The sequence below is a fragment of the Chamaea fasciata genome, unplaced genomic scaffold (assembly GCF_029207755.1).
Source record: "Chamaea fasciata isolate MVZ Bird 193981 ecotype frontalis unplaced genomic scaffold, bChaFas1.0.hap1 SCAF_14, whole genome shotgun sequence".
Classification (NCBI taxonomy): domain Eukaryota; kingdom Metazoa; phylum Chordata; class Aves; order Passeriformes; family Sylviidae; genus Chamaea; species Chamaea fasciata.
This window is the reverse complement of record NW_027094099.1, coordinates 2,993,378-3,014,834: the sequence shown is the minus strand read 5'-3', so window position 1 is coordinate 3,014,834 and position 21,457 is coordinate 2,993,378. Positions and strand designations below refer to the sequence as shown.

The following is a 21,457-nucleotide window of genomic DNA, read 5'->3' as shown; positions in this document are numbered from 1 at the left end:
ATTTTAAATCAGCAAATGTCTGTCTGGATTTTATTTTACAGGTGGAAGTTCGTCATACGGTCAATTAGAAGTCAAATTTGAATAATTCAGTGTACACTCCTTAACAAAACAGAACTAAAGGGACAATTTCAGAACCTTATCAGGGCCATAAAATCATGTCAATATTCACTGGCATCAGAGAGTAAATATTTTTGGACTTACCTGTTCCAGTTTAAAGATGTGTTGGTTAAAGTAGTGCTGCAAGCGCTCGTTGGCAAAGTTAATGCAGAATTGTTCGAAACTATTGTTTTCATAGTCTTCAAACCCAAAAATATCAAGCACCCCAATAGATAAAATCTGCAAGAAAAGTAAGAGTGAGGATTAGAATAAAATCATATAAAGTGGATTATTTGTACACAGTACATAATCAAAAGCACACAGGCAGAATTAAATATACTTAATAGCAGGGATTTTACTGGAATTGTTGATATTGTACTGTCTGGAAGACTCCTCCAAATCAGAGAGACAACATGTAACTTTAGATATCTGAACAAAAGGGCTTGTTCTAAGAAAAAAGCTCTCCAAGAGGTGAATTTTTTTCTTATTAACAATTAAATGGCCATCTTTGAAGAAACCTGAACCCTGTTCCAAGTTACTCTATTGGATTTAGGAGTATTGATCTTCAGAAGGGAAAAATGGGGATAGACTTGGGAAACAAAGGCTTGCCCCGTGAAGACAAGCCATGGGAACACCTCCAAGGTGAGTGCACTGTCCAAGCAAACCCACTCCAGCTGCAAACCTCAAGAAGAAATCAATAAGAGAAGTAAAAGCATTAGCACTGGTCAAATGAACCAAACCTCAAGTAAAGAGGAGAAATATCCCCTTCCCTCCACCTCAAAAGACCTGAGAGCTGCCAGGCGCCCTGGTTTCAGTTGTGTTGGTGTTACCTGTGCTCTGGGTTTTCTAAGACTTCCTTGCTAAGTCCAGCTTAATTCCGCTGCCAGGAATATAAACCAGACTGTCCACAGGCCTCTCCACACTGTCTTTTGTCCATTTTCAATGCATCACATAATGTGGGAGGAAAATATTCCTTCTGTGCCCGACTCCTGACCAGGGAACCACCTACGGCTGGAGCAGGCACGGCTGCCGTGGGCAGAGTGGCCACTCAGCTCTGAGTTGGAGCTTTGTCTGACCTGGACTCTGGCCACCGGGACAAGCAAAAACACAAAAAAAAAAAAAGCATTTAAGCACAAAGATAACTCTCTAACCCATTTTCCAAGAGCTCATTGACTACTTCATCTTTTGTCCAGGCTTTTCTCCCTATTCCAGGGCCAGACAGTCTCTACCTCCCTGATGCCATGACAAGGACGGAGGCCCTTGGCCACTTTCCCAGAAGTTTGCATCACTTGGCAAAACACCCATGAGAAACAGATCTTTGACCAGAAGATGGAAATTGGGAACCACTGGACCAAGGAATGAGCCTGGCAGAGGGATTCACTCTCACCCACGGCTTTCTGAGGTCCGGCATCTTCTCCTGCTTGTCCCAATGGATGTGGCAACCCTTTTGTTCACTGAGCAGAAATGTGCCTCATTTCTTTTTAAAATACATCTCAGGAGGAATTCTTCTTAAACTCTTTGTATGATTAATGGATCATATTTTATCTATATTGTCTATGGAAAAATTGATGATGGAAACAGGACAAAGTGACTTTCCTCATCTCCCTTCATATCTCCCTTGCAAATCCTGACCCCAACCACCCCACTGCTGTTCAAGCTCATCCCTACAATCCACAAGAGTTCAAAAAAATACCCCCACATAAAAGTTTCATATACAAACAAGACTTTGAAGATAAAATGCTCACACTTCCAGGCTATTCATGGATTTACTGACACCAGCTTTCAAAACCACTGCGCTGATGCCCTGTGGAAATCGTTAAGCCCCTGCCATCACTGAAGACTTTAAGCTGAACAAAGGCTTTGAGCTCTCATAAACTTAATTTAATATGAAACAACTGAGCACAAAAACTCTCTCCCCTTTTTCCAATCCTGATTCATTTACTGCACTGAAACTGCTACCAAATATATTTCAATGTGGGCATGGAAATACACTTAAAAGCAAAACAGAAGAGTCATATATAGCAAAAAATAGCCCTGTCAGTTATAAAAGAATCTTATGGAAATATTATATTTTAAAGCTGTGTTTTTCTAATTTTTTTTGCTGACACCTAAAATTAAACACACACAGATCTATAATCTCCTTTTCCCCGAACCACTGCAGGTATCAAACCACACGTCCAGAAAGAGGATGGTTAATTCTGCCGTGGTTGTTATACAGAGCAAAACAGCATTTTTCTCACATCCCTGTGTTTGTAACTCCTGAACTCCTCCAGAATACAGATTTTAAACTGTGTGGTTTTTTTGCAGAGTTTCACACCAGAGAAATCTGGGCAGAGCTCTGCAGTGAAACAGTCGTTTGTCCTCTGCTGTGACGCTCCCAAAAGAACAAGGCCAATGGATGCCACTTGGGAAAACTTTAAAACCTGAGAAATTTGGAATTTACGGCTGCTTTTCTGCTCTTGTCCCTGATAAAGCAGCACAAATGCATTAGTACAGAGGCAATTCTTGTAGCAAGGTGAAAAACCACCATTTCCATTGGCATATACAAGAATTAATTTTGCTGAACTGCCTGTAAAAAGTGTGTAATCTGGGTGGGTTTAGGATGAAATTTGCAGCCCAATATTTAAAAAAATAATCACGTGAGTGAAACATTTACAAATCTTATAAGTCTTCAGCTTCAAATCGATCCTTTGAATAGGTGCCATGAGGAAATAACACAAAGATAATTTAGACCTCAACTAGCCAAGCCTAGTTTGTGTGTTAATGCTGTTTATTTATCAGAACTAATCTATAAAATTAAAAAGCGTGACTGCATTAACTAGCATATCAAAATTCCTGTGATTAAAAGTGCATGTCTGTGAGGATTTTTAAAATTTGGGTGAACCCTGGGTCAGAGAGCAGTTTCTGCTTGAGATGATGAAAAATGACCTCATGCTTTTCTTAAAATGTCTCAGCCATGACATTTAAACACAGAGCATGAGTTTGAAGGGCTTTTGGCAAATGATGGCCTTGAAGCTCCGTGCTCTCCAATTCCCAAAGTGTCACTAAATAGGGATCATTGGAGCTGATTTATGTTGCCCCAAGTGCATGCTGGTGATGTAATTCCACCATGGAGGTACATTTTGGCAATCACAAATAGGTTTGCTTCAAATTCAGAGAAAAAAAATCTTGTTTACTATTACTTTTAATTTTTAAATCTCGTTTCATTTTAGTAATTTCTTTTCATTTACAATATTCCAAGGCCAATAGTGTAAAAAATCCCTCCCCCAAACCCCAAAACAACCCCAAAATCCATCACCACTTCATCCAAAAGGACCACTCCAACCTACATCACCCCAATATGCATGATGACCTATTATAAAAAGTGAAAGGCAGTGATTTGATACAAACTTGGAAGCTGGGACCTAAAATTAATGAACTGATGCACATTAAACACATTGCATGCTCAGCAATTCTTTCCCTGCTTCAGGTCAAAAAGCCAAGAATTAACTGGTAGGTTGAATTTAAATGAATTTTCTTCATGGTCATGAGTCCTTCATGAATTCAACCAGGAATTTTTCTTCATGGCCATTAACTGTAATGAATTTTCTTCACGGCCATGAGTTTCTCACGTGTTCAACCATGAATTTTTCTTCATGGCCATTAATTTTAATTTTCTTCGCAGCCATGAATTCACCATCATCCCCACGTAAGTGGCACATCATCAGAAAACAGCAGCAGGGTAATTTGGGAGGAAATTAAGACACTTCAGAAGACCCAAATGGGAAAAGATTAAAAACACCCTTGTAAATGGCTTTTGATGCACCATGATCTCCACTCTATCACCGTTTTAAGAAGTGAGATGGACTTCTAGCAATTCCTAACCTGATTTATGGAAGGGGAATTCAATAAGAGGCTCTGGGAGGTTTAGTAATCTCGTTCTCAAGAGAAGGGAAAGTCTCCGACCTCATTAATAAAGGTCAAATTTCAGACAGTTTGTAGGCAATCACGAGAACATAAAAGGAACTAAAAGGAATTGAGAGAAGATGAAGGAAAAGGGGATCAGAGCAAATCTGACCCATGGCAGCTCTGCCATCACCATACACCAGGAGGTATCAAATAACTTAATCCCAACATGGGTCAGAAATAATATGCTAGAAATCCTGTCACCAAGCAAGATAAGCCAAATCCCACTGTGTTTTCCCAAAATATTTCACTGTACGTTTAACAAAATTTGGATATCAAAGGTCTGATTTACATCTTCCAAATATTTGCTGGACAATATGGAAGAACAACGGCCGAGAGTTTATTTTTCTTTGCCCAGCTTCATCTTTTGATCTTCTCCTTACTGCTGACACCAAATAAACACATATTGGAATCTGAAAAAGATCTCGGCTCCCATTGTCCCACTAAAATCAAGTCTGCACTCATGAAGAGAGAAACTTCTGTATTGATTTTTCTCCTCAAGTTATCCCAAACACACTCTGAATTGAGATGGTTTTAAGTCTTGTTTTACCTCAGCAAAATGTGATTATTATAAAAGAAAGCTCTGTGCCTCAAATCCATCATCTGACACATTCCGAATCTTCTGAACCTGCAGGATTGTTTCGAAATCTATCTTAAAAGTCAGAGGAGTATCAGTGTCAAGCATGGACTGGGATTAATGTGGGACGTTTGCAGCAGGGTGAGTCACATATTTTTCACCCACTGCACACTCAGGAGTTTCTGAGGTGCAAGGCTATATTTTTCCCTTATAAATCAGAGACTTGGTGTGTTTAAGAGAAATTTTTTGGCTGGCAGATGCCAGCAAGGAGACATCATCCAAGTGCTGAGGTCTTGCCTTGCAGCAAGGAGATATTCCCAGGGTTTGGAGATGCCACTGCTCTCAGTCCACCTCCCAGTTACTCATTGCTGTTGCCCAACCTCAAAACAACATACGGGAGGCCAAGAAGAACCTGCATTCTCACCTGGGGTTTCTCCAAGAACCAGCTGAAAAGGATTTCAGGAGGATTGGGAAGTGGTAGGACAAACCAGATTATCGTCGCTGGCTCTGTTTCTCTGCAGCGGTGATTCTTGGTTGGTGCCTCAATGGCAGCTGCAGAGCCCAGGATGCCCTTGGACACTTGTTGGCAGCAATGTCACTCCTCGAGGGCAAAGGAGCAGCTATTCCCAGCCCTGCCCAGTCCAGGGAGACATTTCTTCTCCCTCTATGCTGAAACAACCCAAGATGGGGGCTAAAAATAGGGCTGGGGAGGTGACACGGTGGAACTGCTCAAGGGAAAATTGGCTGGTCAATGTTTAATGAAGCTGCTCTGAAATGCACATAAATCTCTTCAGCGTCTCCACCCCTAAAATGGGAAGGATTTGTGCATTTTCATGATTTCTGAGGGATTTGTGGGAATCAATACAGTTCATAGAGGACTCTGCAGATAAACTGAACTACACTCATGCCTAAAGCAGCAGATATTTCCTGGTATTTTGTGCGTTGTCTTTCTGCTTCAGAAGCTCTGGCCCAAGTACAGCCCGGGATTGCCTCCCTGGATCTGGGTACGAACACATTCCTGCAGCTCTGGATCCTGGGCATTTGCCAGCATGGATGGATCTGCTCTAGCACAGGGGCAACACCACTCTCAGCTTCTGGTGCCTACTGCCATTACAATTTGGAGCAAAAAAAAAGGTTCAGAAACCTGTGAATTGTGAATTCACGAGATGACACAGTGAGGTGAGCAAGGAGGAAGGTGGTTACACCCCATGGGAGTCTTGGCTGGAGGAAGCAGAGGGTTAATGTACTGCAGTAGTGCTAGAAAAAAAGCAGGAATTTGGGCTGTTCTGGCCCTTACCTGCTGAGATTTGAGGTTGGGAACAAAAGTTTAATGGCCCATAAACAGCTACTGTGGTGCCTCACATTCACAGCCATGCTGACTAAGCACACAAGAGTGTCCTATATTGATTTGTATTTAAATATTACAGAACAGATAATAATTTTTAAAAATCATTAGGTCATTAATAAAAAATAATTAGCATTTGAGATGCATTTCCTTGTCAAAACAAATCTACTTTTCTGCTTCACCAAATATGTAAACAGTGTGGTTTGTTTTTTCCTGACAGCCCAGACAAAACTTTTGATGGCTTGGAAAAAAATCAGGAAAGAACACAACATTTCTGGTAAAATATTAAACAGAAGGAGAGGCAGCATGTGCAGTCAGAAGGCTCGTCGGATGTTATCACTGTAACAACCCTTCTTTGTCAGAAAAGCATACAACCAGATTTCATAGGCATGTTTTTATTTCCAGCCCACAATTATGCTCCACAAGCCTTTTTTGGAATTAAATAAAGGAGTGACCACACTGAGAGTCTCTGCAACTTCAGTCCTACGGCACAATCCAAATGTCAGCGCTTAGTGAAAATCCTCCTTTTGGCAGCTGTGACTTTAGTCTGGATGTACAACCCCCCCAAAAAACCCCACATGCTGCTGGACCATGTCCCAGATTCCTAAGCCAAGGGTAGCTGGAGAGCTGGAAGTGCCTGTGTGCTCAGACATGGATTTTGGGGTCAGTATTCCCCAGCCACAAGGACTGTGGATGAGGACACGAGAGGGGTTAGAGAGGATGTCCTTGGTCACAGCATCCAGACTCTGCTATTGCAGGAAACTTCATGTCATTCCTGCCATCAATTCTTTGGGAAGGTGGTACAGCATCGCACCAGCTCCACTCTTCCCATCACGACTTTTTGTGCTTTATATTCATTTTTCTACTGTGCTACCTGAGAACCCACAGACACCCAGCTCGTTTATCATTACATCATGGAGCAACTTCATTAAAATGCAGTGGCAAGAATTCTACTTGGTCCCTCAATTATACATGATCCTCTAGTTTTACACATAAGGAGGAAAATTATTTGCCATTGCTGCTGGAGCAGGTGGGGGAACTGGCTTTTGTGGCTACAACAGAATCTCTTCCCTGGTTGCTTTGAGCTTATAATAATTAGGGTGCTTCATCCTTCTCAGCTCAGCAAGCACCACTTAGAATAATGATGTACTCAGTTACGATCCGAGGAAAAATTAACTTCACGTTAAGCAACATGCCTGGGTAATGTTTTATCATTCAGTTATTTATTTTAAAAGCCCAAGAGAGGAGCCAAAGGAGCTGGTAAGATGTTACCTTGGTGCTTTCCTCCATGTCCTTAGAGTTGAGGAGGGCATGGTTGATCCTAAACACGATCCAGTCAAACAGGGCGCTGTACAATGACTTGGCCATGGAATTCCTCACGGTCACAGCCTGAAATAGAAAATTAAAAGAGGTGATTGGAAATGATTCCTGCTCTGCACTAAAATGGCTTTTCCTTCTCAAGCTCTCACATCCAAAGTTCATATTTCTCCCTTGCCAAAGCTTTTGTCTGCTATTTTAATTTCTGCCATGTATGTCAATGGTCCTGACAGCACTGGGAATTCGGTGTAATCCCAGGGCTGTGGGATGTGCCCTTGACTTTGGCTTGGTTTCTTTCATGCATTTGAGTGGATGATACACGAGATCACACCACAAATCCCAACACTGGTGGTGAAAGGAAAGAAAATAAATACATACAGCAAATACAAATATAATAAATTCACCAAGATCCTTGAAAGGTTTTCTGGGGGAGAAGGAAAGAGAAGGGCGGATATTGCACAGGAGTGACAGCAAGTGATATGAAAGCACAGGCCAGGACAAGCAGCCCCTGGCACCAGCAGAAGGGCTACAAAAGGGAAGGCTAAAAATCCCTCTAGTAAATCTGAGGGTTCCTGAAAACTTGAAGTTTTCCAGGTACCACCAGCGGGAGCTACAAATCATGGCAGGCAGGTTCAGCGCTCCTCCAGCAGCTCTCCCAGAGAGAGGAATAACAGCGCCGAGGAAGGGTCATCCCCACCACGGCTGGGATCAAAGAGATTCTGCTTGATGGGATGAAAGCTGAGATCAAAGGAAGATCCCTGAGCTTTTGGACAGGCACTTACATAGAGACCCAGAATGCAGGAATTCCTATTTAAAGGTTATCTTTGCTCTTGCCGCTTAGGATTCTTCCTTGGTTTCAATTATCACCTCGAGTAGAGCTTTGGTCCATATTAATCACCTAAAAACTTATGGCACCAGCCATAAAAACATATGGCACCACCACTGCTACATTTTTGGTTCATTTTAGCCACTGCAGAAAAATAAAAAGGGAACCAGAAGATTCCCACATAATTATTTCAATTAAACCCTGAACTGTAACAAATCATGGCTTTGAACCCATTGCCTTGAAACTCTTCTCACCAACGCTCCCTTCAAGGAACATCATCTGAGTGGCCTCACGTCACTGACCCCAAGTGAAGGAATAAAGCTCATTTATCTTCTATCAGCTTATTCCCACCTTTTTTTTCCTTGATTTTTGGAGACAGCAGCATTTAGCGTGACCACAAGCCGTTCTGCCAATGTTTTGCTCTTAAAACGCAATTAAGCACACGGTCTCACTTCCTCTCCCTGTCCAGCTGGAATAGAAGGGATTAACACAGTCCACGCCAGGGGAGGTTTAGGTTGGATGTTAGGAAAAATTTATTAATGGAATGGGTTGTCAGGCATTGGAACTGCTGCCCATGGCAGGGGCGGAGTCCCTATCCCTGGAGGGATGTAGAACTTGGGGACATGTGGTGGCCTTAGCACTGCTGGGGGATGGTTGGACTGGATGGGCTCAGAGGGCTTTTCCCACCTGAACAATTCCATGGTTATGTGACTGAGGATTCTCACAGCCTCTGTACGCTGCTGACCGTAATGTGGTGGCAACAAAAAGTGACATCGCAAGGTAACTACAAAATATGGCCATAATTAGCAAGGAATTCCTCACCCAAAAAACAACCAAAACCAAGCTTGCGATGCAAATAGGTGAGCAACAGGACTGAAAGGATTCTGATGTAGCTCAGATTAAAACAGCACTTTTAAAGAGTGAGCTCTTGAAATTGCCTGAGTTCTCCAACAAGGGCTGGAAAGCAGCCGGCATTTCAAACACAAAGAGCTCTAGTTCCCACTAACTGCTTTTTCTTCCCTCTCCTGATGAAAAGGGTTTTTTGGCTGTTTTTATTAAAAGCAACATGGCTTGTTTGAGAGGGGTGGAGGTTGCTAATTTTTTTTTTTTAATTTCCTCAGTGTGAGAGATTATTTCAGTGATTAATAGAAAATTCAAGGCAAATTTTCTATCCCTATGCTCCAGCTACTTTTTTGATTAAGCTGGAAGACAATCAGTGCCACTGTCACACCACAAAAATCAGTCTCTGGGGAAAGACAAGGGCCAAGATCCAGGAATGTCTCCCACTGCCCTAATGCTTTGTCCTGGCATAGACCAGCCCAATTAATTGCTCCAATGTGCAATTAAAAACAAATTCCGTCTCTATTTAAAGCTAAAAAGAAGGCCGTTGTTTCTCCTACAGCATCATATGTGGGTTTATGTCGCAATACTTTCATTACATTTTATTAGAGGCTACAGGGATGTGCAGGACTTCACCCCTGAATGTCCCTGCTTTTTTTTTTTTTTTTCCAAATAAACGAGGATATCATTAAGCCTGCACCACTGCAGTGCTGAGGAATGCCGGGAGTGTGACTGCCACGAGTCTCCTGAATGGTGAGACTGGGAAGTTTCCCTGACACCAGCACTGCCCCATTTCCACCAGAATGTGCTGGGTGGGGGATGAGCCACTGCTCTTATTCCCAAGGTGGTCTCAGCTACATGGAAAGCTGGGAAGCCCACGAAGAGGTGATTTCCTTGCTACGCTTGGGTCCCACAATCAGTGGCCCAGATCCCGAAGTGTTTAAGAGCTGCTTTTAGAAGTGATGGTTTTTTAATCTTAATCCTAAGAGCTGGTAGGAAACTCCTGGCAAAGCAACATATCAAGAATACAGGGTGGATGGAGCACTTTGCCTTAATCCATTTAAAAAATACCCTCACTGAAATGAACATATTTTAAATGACTCAGGGTTAAGGGGAGCCTTTCTTTGTTCGAATTTTTTTATTTCATTTCAATAAAATATTTACTTTTTAGAACAGATCTTCACTGATGTCACATTTTAAATAAAGCCCCTCACTATCCTAAATAGATTCCAAAACTACACAATCTGAAGACCATCAGGGAATATTATTTCTATTCAAATTCAGGAGCTGCAGCAGAGCACTTATAATAAGGTTTTATGCTTTATTTAATGAGAATTTATTTATTTCTGTATTATCCTACATATCCTAAATTAATTCTAGTCTCTGAACTATATCCCATACATCACATACAGCTTGTCTTCAGGTCAACACCTACAGCTTCTGGTCTCTTCCACAAATCTCTTTACGTGACATTTAGGCAGATCTGGAACATGGTGATACACATCAAACCATTTTTATTTCCCTCACAAAGCAAAATAAAAATAGCTGCTGCAGTGCCAAAACAAATATCTGGGGATCAAAGGGAGCAGGACATGTTGCATCCACACAAAAATATTGCTGATTCCAAACTGAGACAGATCAAACACGCTTTGACTCGGCGGGTCAGGAAATAAGCTACAGACAAGGTTTTAATCAATAGTTTCCTGCTTATCAAGCTAGAAAGGATCTATATATTATTTATTATATGCCAGAAACTTCACTTGTTGGGTAGGCCAACTTTTGTAAAGATCCTGATATAACATATCTGAGTTTTTTGTAGGATTTTGTTGCCAAAATAATTGTTCTGAAAGCTGTCATGATCAGCATCAGATTCAGGCCACCTTAAAAACGGACAAACTTCTGGAAACATCTTTTGTCAAAAGGAACAAGGGGAAGACACGCTTAAGAATTAAAATCTGCTTTTGAAGTGCTTTGGAACAAGGATATACAGTTCTGGCAGCAGCAGCCTGTGTTTTAGAGGCTGGAAAAGATATAATCTCAAGAACCCAAATTTGCTCAAATTAAAAGTCTCTGTAAAACACATTTGTACACATACAGGAGATTCTTAAGAACTGAGATTACAAAGTCACTAAATACATTTAAGCAAATCTGTCTGCTGCCATCCCATAGCACTCCCTGCTCCAGGCAGGATCCCTCACTCCTGCCCTTCTGCACTCAGCTGAGGACTGAATTTCAAGCTGGAATTATTCAGAATATTTGTTGGTACCCAGAAAATCCAGGGAAAGGAGGCAGGTTAAAATTCCCACCAAGCTTAGACATTGAAAACTACAAGAGAGACATTGTGGGGCTGGAGCCAGAGATGGAAATGGAGCTGGGAAAGGGTCTGGAGCAGCAGAGGCAGCTGAGGGAGCAGAGGGGGCTCAGCCTGGAGAAGAGGAGGCTCAGGGGAGACCCTCTGGCTCTGCACAACTCCCTGACAGGAGGGGACAGCCATGGGGGTGAGTCAGGCTCTGATCCCAGTGAACAGGGACAAGACAAGAAGGAATGGCCTCAATCTGTGGCAGGGGAGGCTCAGGTCGGTGAAAAGGTTGGTCAGGCACTGGCACAGGATGCTCAGGGAAATGGTGACGTCTCCGTCCCCGCAGTGATTTAAAAGCTGTGTGGATATGGCACTTGGAGACGTGGGTCAGTGGTGGCCTTGGCAGTGCTGGGGAATGGTTGGACTCGATGATCTTAGAGGTCTTTTCCAACCTAATAGATTCCACGATCCCAAGATGCTCAGGTAACCTTTTACACACATTTTCACATGATTTTGCTGGAAGTTCCCCCATGCTCCTTATTGGATTCAGTGTTTTTACTGCTGACTAACCTATGAGCAACAGCAGACACAGCTCAGTTTGAACAACAAAACCTCAAATATTTATACATTTTTCAGACTAGGGGGAATAAACAAAGCCCAGAGAACAGAGGATGGGTGAAAGCAAGTGCTGAAGGACTTTGAAAGGCAAAGAGCAAAAATTGCAGCAATATTCCAGTGACTGGACGTCCCAGGGTGCAGAAAGCCAAGAGATCTCACTGAGCAGGACTTGATGATCCTTGTGTGCCTCTTTCAACTCAGGATATTCTCTGAGGACAAAGCCATCAAGATGCTGCTGGAAGCTCCGTGGTTCTAGTCACACCCTTCTGTAGCCAAGAGGAATATTTTCTGGAGGGTGGACCCTAGGAACCACAGTGAGATCCAGAGTGGGACTGAAATACAAGAGACAGATTCTCTTCTCAATGACTCCACCAAATCAAACCAACCACGGAGTGTATCTGCAACAGCAACTGGCCCCTGGAGTTCAGCTTTGAGCATTTTTGACCCAAACAAATCCATGGATGAAGGGCTCTTGTAACCACTATTTACTTCCTCTAACATTTAGTTTCAAAAGAGCTAGATTAAAAAGAAGAACTATTTCTGTTCAGGGCATTGCTCGACACAGACAATCAGAAAACTAAAAGACAAAAACAAAGCAAAGCTCATCACTTTTGTATCATCTAGGAAGAGCAGGGTACTGGTGCACTGAGCAATTCGGAGTAAGAATCACTCCAAAGTGGCATTTATGAGACAGCTACAGGTCTCTAAAGACTTCAAACATCTCAGCTCACTGAGAGGTTTGTCCATCTTCCCTTATAACTGATGTGGAAGACAGCACAGCCTGACCCAGGACAGAGGAGAAAGGTGGTGAATGGATGGATACTTGGGTTTGGGCAGCTCTTATGAACATTAAACCCCACATTTGCACAGCCATGTATGTATCTGAGTTTGCCTAGGAGGCTTTCTGAGCCTCAAACCATCACTGGAAACTCCAGAGAGCAGCTGGCATCACATGCTGCTCTCTAGAAAAGCAAGATAAAAAAACCCTGAACCCATTTTTCATAGAAAAAGATTCCCTTTTTACACACACACTTTGGACATTATAATCTATTTTGGGTCACTGCTATGAAAAATGCACCTTAGGAAGGGCAGAGTGCTCAGAGCTGGGGTTTAGACCCCACTCCCTGAGCACAGACTCAGTTAATGAGAAGTGGATTTAAGTACAACTGGAAAGTGAGTGTGAGCACCAAAACGACTTAAAGCCCTAATGAGGATTAAACACCCGTTAACTGTGAGGATTAAACACAGTTAATAAACTGTGACAACCCTTATCCCATCTCTCAGCATTATGCAAATCTAGGAAGCACCCATAAATATGTGCTGACAGACTCAGCTCGTCGCAGCTGAGTCTGCACCTTCAACAATTCTGGTCAACACAACATTGTTAAATCCCAGTTTTTCACCAGGGACATCACAGATGTGGGGGCAAGCTCTGTGAAAATCACTCCAGATTTTCAACAAGCTATGACAACTTGAAAAGCTGATATTCAAATGCCATTTCTCAAGCACAACTCTGGAAAATTCCTTGGATCTAGAAGAGAAGACTTTTTAGAAGGCTGTCTGACTTGTTAGCCCCAAAGGCCACTTGGTGCTTTGCTGTTCAGTCCACAAGACTTGCTGCCTTGTTGGTCATGGTCCTTTCTACCTCCAGTTTTCCAGCATTTTCCCAGGAGATGGTGTGTGTATTCCATTATGGACACTATCGATGTTATTTACTCACACTGGATAAACCTGTTGCCAGTGCCAGCATTCCCTACCAATGCACAACTCCCACCCAGCCCAAAAAATGTGGCTTTACAAGCAACACGCCTTGTAATTTTCCCAAGAACCTGCACTAGCTCCAAAAGTTCATTTGTTAAAATAGCAGTGATGTTGATACAACCATAGGAACTACCTACAGATTCTTTCTCTCCTGGTGACCCCCCAACTCTTCCGGAACATGAGGACACACGTGCAGCTGTTTCCTGCCCTCCAGGAGGAAAACAACCAACACATTCCCCTTTCAGACTCTTACCAACAAATACTGAACACTTACAGTAATTCCACGGTGATAAGAAATGTTTCTTTCCAGGTCTGAAGTTTGCAGGATTTGGTGTAAAACATAAAAAACAGGTGTTCAATTACTTAAGTAAAGTTGGGCACCACAAAATACAGTTTCTTCTGGTGGAGAGAAGAAACAGAGATTCCTCTTCTCTTCAGGAAATCAGATCTGAACACAGGAAGAGAGGAAATAACCCCTTTTCCCTTAGACCTTTGATGGGCTTCCTATAATTTCTATACAAGGATGAAAGGTGCTTCCAATGAAATGTTTGGGGGAAAAAAAGTAGCAGTAGAATTCCTCCTTTTCAGGAAATCCCCCCAAAAATCAAATCTGGATATGTGGTTTCTGTGGCTCTGTGAGAGCTTCATTTGTTTGCTTTTCTTTTAATATGTGGAATAAATTTTCAGCACATTCTCTGATTAATCAATTGGTGTTTCTGCTCACAGGGATTTGGCACTAAATCCCAGGAATCTGTTGATATTCTACCACAGAAATTATTTAGTGAGCTATTATCATACACAGGATTTGATTTTCATTATCATTCAATTCCTGGTTTGAAATCCTTATCAGCCATTCCCATTTTTCCCCCATTTATTCTCTAAGGTGAAATTTGGCTTCGTAATTACATTTGTACTTACTGTAACAGAAATGTCTCATTCCAATATGACTCAGAGGAAAAAAACCCCACATTTTAAAACCTACTGAATTTTGCCCATGGTATTTACCTAGGATTTTCAGATGAAAATCTCCCTTCTTCAATCACTTCTGTGGGTTTGAAAGACGTTTTTAACTTCCAAGAAGGGGAAAAATCAGGAAAAGAGAGCATGTGTTTTCTTATTTGCTTCAAAGTACCTATTCAACAAAAGGCTGCTGCATGCAAGTAAACAATTAAAGAAATCAGTTTCTATTCTAAAATAATAATTAAAACTTATGCTTGGTTTTTTTTAAAAATACACACATTAGCAATGATTGGTCACCGTGAAGAGGGATAGGATTTATCCAAGATTAGAACAAGTAAAAGCAGGAGGAATTCAAGCTCCCCTAATGCACTTGATTTGGAACACCTAAAGGGATCTAATGACCAGGAACAGAAGCCAACCCCTCATTCTCAGTAAGCCTTGGATGTGCAGACAATTGAAAACAGCCCACATGGGCATCTCAGAGATGATGATCTCCAGCAATCACTAATCACGAGATTAAAAAAAGCAAACTGAAAATACACTTTCATTTGAACAGCGCCTAGGGGTGCCAGATACTATTCATAATACTTGTGTGACAGAGGAGTAGCGGCAACATATACTAAAATACTATAAAAAGCCAGTTTTTATCTCTGATGCCGTTACTGCTCCACGAGGGCTGAAAAAACCCACATGGAAAGTGGCTGCAGCTTGGGTTTGTGGTTGTAGGGAGAGAACTGCTGAGGGTGGTTTGCTGGGTTTGACATTCCTGTGCTGAGATGGAGTAGCGATGAAAGAAGGGAGGGAGAGATGTAGCTGTGAGAACTAAATTAGGGAAAGAGCAGAAAGCGAGGAGGATGGTGAGGAAGGAGAGCAGCACACACACAAAACCTGCTGGAGCATCTATGGCTCGTCACTGAAACTGGGAGAACATTTTTGGGTTTGAAGGAAACAGACAGAAACCTCTCAGCTGCTGGAATCAGACAAGGACGAAATCCCTCTTCTGGTCCAAATGCAGCTGTTAGTGCCTCATTTATAGAATCCCAGCATGGTTTGGGTTGGAAAAAAACCTTAAGGTTCATCCAGTTCACCCCCTCCCATAGGCAGGGACACCTTCCACTAGCCCAGGTTGCTCCAAACCCCATCTTACACAGCCTTGGACATTGCCAGGGAACCAGGGGCAGCCACAGCTGCTCTGGACAACCTGTACCGGGGCCTCATCGCCCTCACAGCCAGGAATTTCTTCTCAATATCCCATCTAACTCTGGCAGTGGGAAGCCATTCCCTGTGTCCTGTCCCTCCATCCCTTGTCCCCAGTCCCTCTCCAGCTCTCCTGGAGCCCCTTCAGGCCCTGCCAGGGGCTCTGGGGCCTCCCTGGAGCCTTCTCCTCTCCAGGTGAGCACTCCCATCTCTCCCGGCCTGGCTCCAGAGCAGAGGGGCTCCAGCCCTCAGAGCAGCTCTGGGGGCTCCTCTGGACTGGCTCCAGCAGCTCCACGTCCTTCTGCTGCTGTTGGGGACCCCAGAGCTGGAGGCAGCTCTGCAAGTGGGGTTTCACGGGGGCAGAGTAGAGAGGAAGAATCCTGTCCCATGCCATGTGTCCTACTCCACCCATGGCCAGCAGGATGAACACACTAATCCAGGATGAGAACACTGTGATATTAAAATATTTTAAATTATTTTTTAGAAATAATTATTTTTTAAAATTAATTAATTACTAGAGGTTTATAATTTCCTAGAGCTGCAAGTAAGCAAGCAGCTTTGAAGGATTTCCTTGTCAACCTGATGATACGTTGACACTGGAAAACTGTCTCTCTGGATAAACTTCTTGAGTTGACCCGTCCCATTGGGATTTTTGGGAAGGGTGTTAGTATGGTTTGGGAAATCCCCTTAAAATGCCTCTGACGAATACAGAGTGGCAGGCTGGAGAAGGACTTTTGTCCAAGGAAGGTAATTGTGAACACACCAATCGGCCCAAGGTGGTCATGTACGGTACTGAGAAGAGGAGGGAGGTACTACAAGAGGAGGGAGAGCACAAGAAAAATTAGAAAAAAGGTGTAACATAAAATTTGAAACGAATACCTAAACCCCCTCTCTGAATGTGAGAACTTTACACCTGATTTAGTGACAAAATCCTGAAGTGCCTTCATGTTCGAGCGTTACGTTGGGGCACGACACAGCATTGTATGGTAATGACATTACAGGCTATTTTTTCATATTGGAAAATCCACCCATAAGTTCTGGAAAACATCATTGACACTTGAATCTCTTGGATAAAATCCACTGGCAGGACAACCTGCTGCCTCCTATCTCCAGGGTGATAGTGGAAGGTTTCTGCCACGATGTGGCAGCCAGCCGGGAGGGTGGGAGCCAGAGATAGTGCAAGACTTCAGTGCTTTGTTGCTGTTTTTTAAAGTATTTCCTCTGCAGGTACATTTATAGAATTAAAGCATAAAAATGAACCTTTATAGGAATGTTCAAACTACTTTAAAGCCAACTTACCCTCTTTTTTGTTGTAATAAAAAATGAAAAAATGCATTTTTCTCTTTTTCTTTCAATGATATCTTTAAAGATACTTTTTCTCCTCCTTAATTGTACATAAAAATCATTAAAAAACCTTTCTTGCAGGCTGAAGCCAGAGTGGAGCATTGACGATGTGAGCTCTCTTAGGGAAATGACCCAGGAGAATGACAGGGTTTTAATAAGATGTTCAGATAAAATATGAGTGTGGAAAATGACATCATACTTCTCCCGCCTGAGCATGATATAACACTCCTGGATGCCAAGTCAGGGATTAAGTTTGAATCTGCTATCCTGCAAGAATACTTTCCTCTGGGTGTTAAGCCTCTGTTTAAAAAAACCCCTAATCCTGCTTGTCTCTGCCCATGCCCTGCGAGCCAAGGGGGAACCCCAAAGGCTGTTGGTTCATCCCAGACGCGGGACACGGATGTGGATGGAAACCAGATAGGTTGTGTCACAGCAGGAAATCACAATTCCCCCCACACACATGGGTGACTGGGGATTCACTCAATGGGCTGAACATAGTGGTAGATCAGTTTTGGGTCATGAAAAGCTCAATGTGAGCTGTCTGTGTGCTCTGGGAGCCCTGAACTCTCCCATGCCCTGGGGGTTGATTCCCCAGTGTGGGCAGCAGGAAAGGGGGATTCTGTCCCTCTGCTCCGCTCAGGTGAGACTCCATGTACAGAGCTCCTTCCAGCTCTGAGGCCAACAGCAGGAGGATGTGGAATTGCTGGAAAGAGCCCAGAGGAGGCCACAGAGATGCTCTGAGGGCTGGAGCCCCTCTGCTCTGGGAGAGCTGGGGGTGTTCACATGGAGAAGGCTCCAAGGACACCTCAGAGCCTCTGCCAGTGCCTAAAGGGGCTCCAGAAGAGCTGCAGAGGGACTTGGGATAAGGGCCTGGAGGAACAGGACAAGAGGGAATGGCTTCCCACTGCCAGAGAGCAGGGTTAGATGGAGTACTGGAAAGGAATTCCTGGCTGTGAGGGTGGTGAGGCCCTGGCACAGGTTTCCCAGAGAAGCTCCAAGCCCCATCCCTGGCAGTGTCCAAGGCCAGGTTGGACAGGTCTTGGAGCAACCTGAGCTAGTGGAAGGTGTCCCTGCCCATGGCAGGGGGTGAAATCAGACACACCTTACAGTTCCTTTCAACCCACACCATCCTGTGATTCTGTGATCCTCACACTATCTCACATACACTCCCACTGAAATGGATCGTGTGCTTCTGTGATTTCTGAGGAGTAACACAGGAAGTATCACAGTGTTCCTGCAACTGCCCTCTCCTTACTCATCCTTTCTGTCATTAGATGGATGCAAACACAGAAAATTAAGTGGAAAACCTCAAATAAGAACAATAAGGACATATTTTGTGGGTGTGTTGAAGATCTAGCTATTGTGTCCCTGCTGGTGGTAGGCAGGTTTGGGAAGGGACAGATGGGAGACCCACCATTCCCATACCAGGCCAGAGCCTGCCTGCTGTTTATTTTTAGAGATGATTTCAAGTCTTGTCTCTGATACTGTCACTTTGCAGTTGATGACTGGAACATGCTGTGGTTACGCTTTTCAGAAACAGTTCCCAAGTACAGCCAGGAGCAAAGGAAACCAACACAAATCGTGTTAGAGATTTTCTCTGAGTCCTGACTGTGGAGACAGGTGGTTATAAGCATCATCTTCCTAAAAAGATTTCACTCAGAGCCTTTGGATTTGGGCACTGTGGTTAGAAAGTGTCATCTGTAACAAATCAAAACCAAAAAGAAAGGAAAAAAATCCTCTCTTCCTGAAATTAAACCCTTCTGGAAAACAAGGCTGCACTTCTTGCTTCTCCCGTGGAGAAGACGATGAAAGGAGATGCATGGAACTTCCCTTAGGGAAAGGTGCTCCCACAGAGCCATCCTGAGCCCATCACAGAGCTACAGGAGAATGGAGCCACCAGGTAGCCAAGTTTGAAGGGTCCACTGATGACAGAATGTGTTTTCCTCCACTTTGGTGCATAGAGTCTGCTCTGCCAATGGCACAAACTGAGCTTCCATCCCACCCATGTTTTACAGTGAAACCAGCATAAAAACCAATTAATAAATTACTCTGTGGCACAAGAAGTTGTGTGATCTAATGTGAGGAGGCCACGTTTAGGGAAATTTGCTCGGCATTTACAGGCACAATGTACTGGAATCCTCACCAAGGAGTCCAATCACCAAAACCAGCCCTCAAGCCTTTAAAAGCCAAATCCTGCCTTTGGATTGGTCCTTCCCAAGCAGGGAGCGAGTACAGACAAACTTGTTCTGCCAGTGCACCATCGTCATCATTCCAGGTTATTTTTACCACTGTTTTTTGGCAAGGATTCCCAGAGAGAAGTTATTTCTCATCACACCTCAGCTGTTACCGCTGTGGAGGCAAAGTTTGTGCAACAGACCCGATCCAGCCACAGAACTTCTACACCTCCTCCTCCTCCTTCAGCCACTGACCAACAGCCCTGGGCTGAGGAAAAAATCAACCTGAATTTATTCAGATTGGGATTACACATGAAAATCCCATAGTCCAGGCAACTGTACCAAAACGACATCCCTTGTGGGAAGAGCTGGCTAACTAACCCAGGAATGCCTTGTCTGCATTCCTTGAACAGTTTTCACATGATTTTAGTAGAAATTTAAGTAACGAAAAGAACTCTGTGACATTACAGCATCTTTTGTGTAATCAGATGTAATTAAAAGAATCCTTTAAAGAGCTGAGAATGGATTTGATTTGAAAGGGCCGCTGCAGCGGGCTATAGGCAGAGCAATCCATGGAAAGTCAGCGTTTCCCCTCCTAAAGTCCTGATCTTGGACTTCATTCAGGAATCCTGGAATCCCAATGCCTTCCTTGTTTTCCCAAACATCAGTGCCAAATAAACAGCAGGAACACAGTTAAGACACAGGAATTTCCACTGTGGCACAGAGCAGGAGAGTGACTGCAGCAGCTTTTGCATGAGGATGTGCATTTCCAAGGGAAAAGTGAGAAACCTCATCCCACAAATAGGTTTCTTTTGAAGTTCTATCCATCCAGGTTGCCCTCATGTCCCGAAGCAGAGACACTTACTTGACTCTAAAAAACTTCGTGGGGTTTCACAGTTTTATTCTATTAATATTTTTCTGTGAATTCTGAAAGCACTAATCAACATAGCAGCTCTTCAAAGGGCTCCTGCTGAGCTCCTCATGTTAATAACCTGTGGTGACAACGAGTCTCCTCAGCTAATGAGTTTGGGGATAAGTAGGTGCTTCCAGCAGTTCTGCTGCTTTCTATTCCATTAAAAGTCCCTGTCCTCATACCTCAGGACTGAGAATTTTCATTTCTTCATGCTATTAATTATTTTGTCTCCTTCCCACTCTTTCTCCTTGAATATTTTCGGGCTTGTGATTAATTGCAACTATGATCTTTTCCTTAGTTGTTTTTTTTTGTTTTTTTTAAACATCTTAGGTAAGGTTCTGACATTCGGCGCTCGAACTCCAGTCCTTCTCCCTTATGATGGGCTGAAAAAGGCATCAGCCAGCCCCACTACAAGGATACAGAGAATAAAACATCACTCAGTTCTCTGCTGAAAGGAAATACTTTTTTGACTCATTACAGTTCCCTCCACAAGGCTTCCACACTTTGTCTCTCTGCCAATTAACTGCTACTGAGCTGAAAACTCAGTGTCTGTGCTGAAAATGAGATGTTCTCCCTAATTTAAAGTTCCTAACACAGCAGAGTTTATCATCTCAAATAACGGCTCTGTGATGGTCATTCCAAGTGTCTTGTATTCCTCAGCAAAAATTCATCCCAGGTGAAGATGGTCCAGGTAAAGTGACACTTGGTGACGTGCAAAAATAAAATCTAACGATTTTGTGGCAAGAGAAGAGAAAGATGTGCTGGGCCCACCACTCCTGGGCAAAGGGTGTCTCCTCTCTCCTTCTCCCAAAGGATACAAATCCAACTGTCGTCCCACTCCAAGAAGTCTCTCTGGCTCTGCTGAGCCAGCACAGACCCAGAGACAATGAGCATGAGAGGATGAAAGTACAATGAAAGCAAACCTGTGGAGTCCTCAGCAAATGCTTCAGAAGACCTGGACTTTCCTCTCCTGCTTTGCTGTCACCCAAAACACAAGGTTCAATGCTCCAGCCCTTGGAGCTTCTCCGTGGCCCCCTCTGGACGCTTTGCAGCAGCTCCACATCCCTCTGATATTGGGGACCTCAGGGCTGAGATGGCTCTGCAGGTGAGGTCTCATGAGGGCAGGGCAGAGGGGAAGAATCCCCTCTCTCCCTGCTGCCCAGCTTATGGGGAAGTTTGGGGCTGCTGGCCCAACATCTGCTCCCCAACAGCTGCTTCCACTGCCTTGGTGGAGGTACAACTCAG

At 43.5% G+C, this 21,457-nt stretch overlaps 1 protein-coding gene across 2 annotated transcripts in view; it reads right to left on the bottom strand.

Annotated features, from left to right (window-relative positions):
* MYO9A (myosin IXA) overlaps positions 1-21,457 on the bottom strand; it is a 171,909-nt gene that overhangs the window by 61,737 nt on the left and 88,715 nt on the right. For both annotated transcript variants that reach the window (XM_066196002.1, XM_066196003.1), the window contains exons 10-11: positions 7,236-7,352; positions 202-336 (exon numbers count right to left, since the gene is read on the bottom strand). In XM_066196002.1, coding sequence (XP_066052099.1) covers positions 202-336; positions 7,236-7,352 — 252 coding nt within the window. The remainder of the gene's footprint in view (positions 1-201; positions 337-7,235; positions 7,353-21,457) is intronic.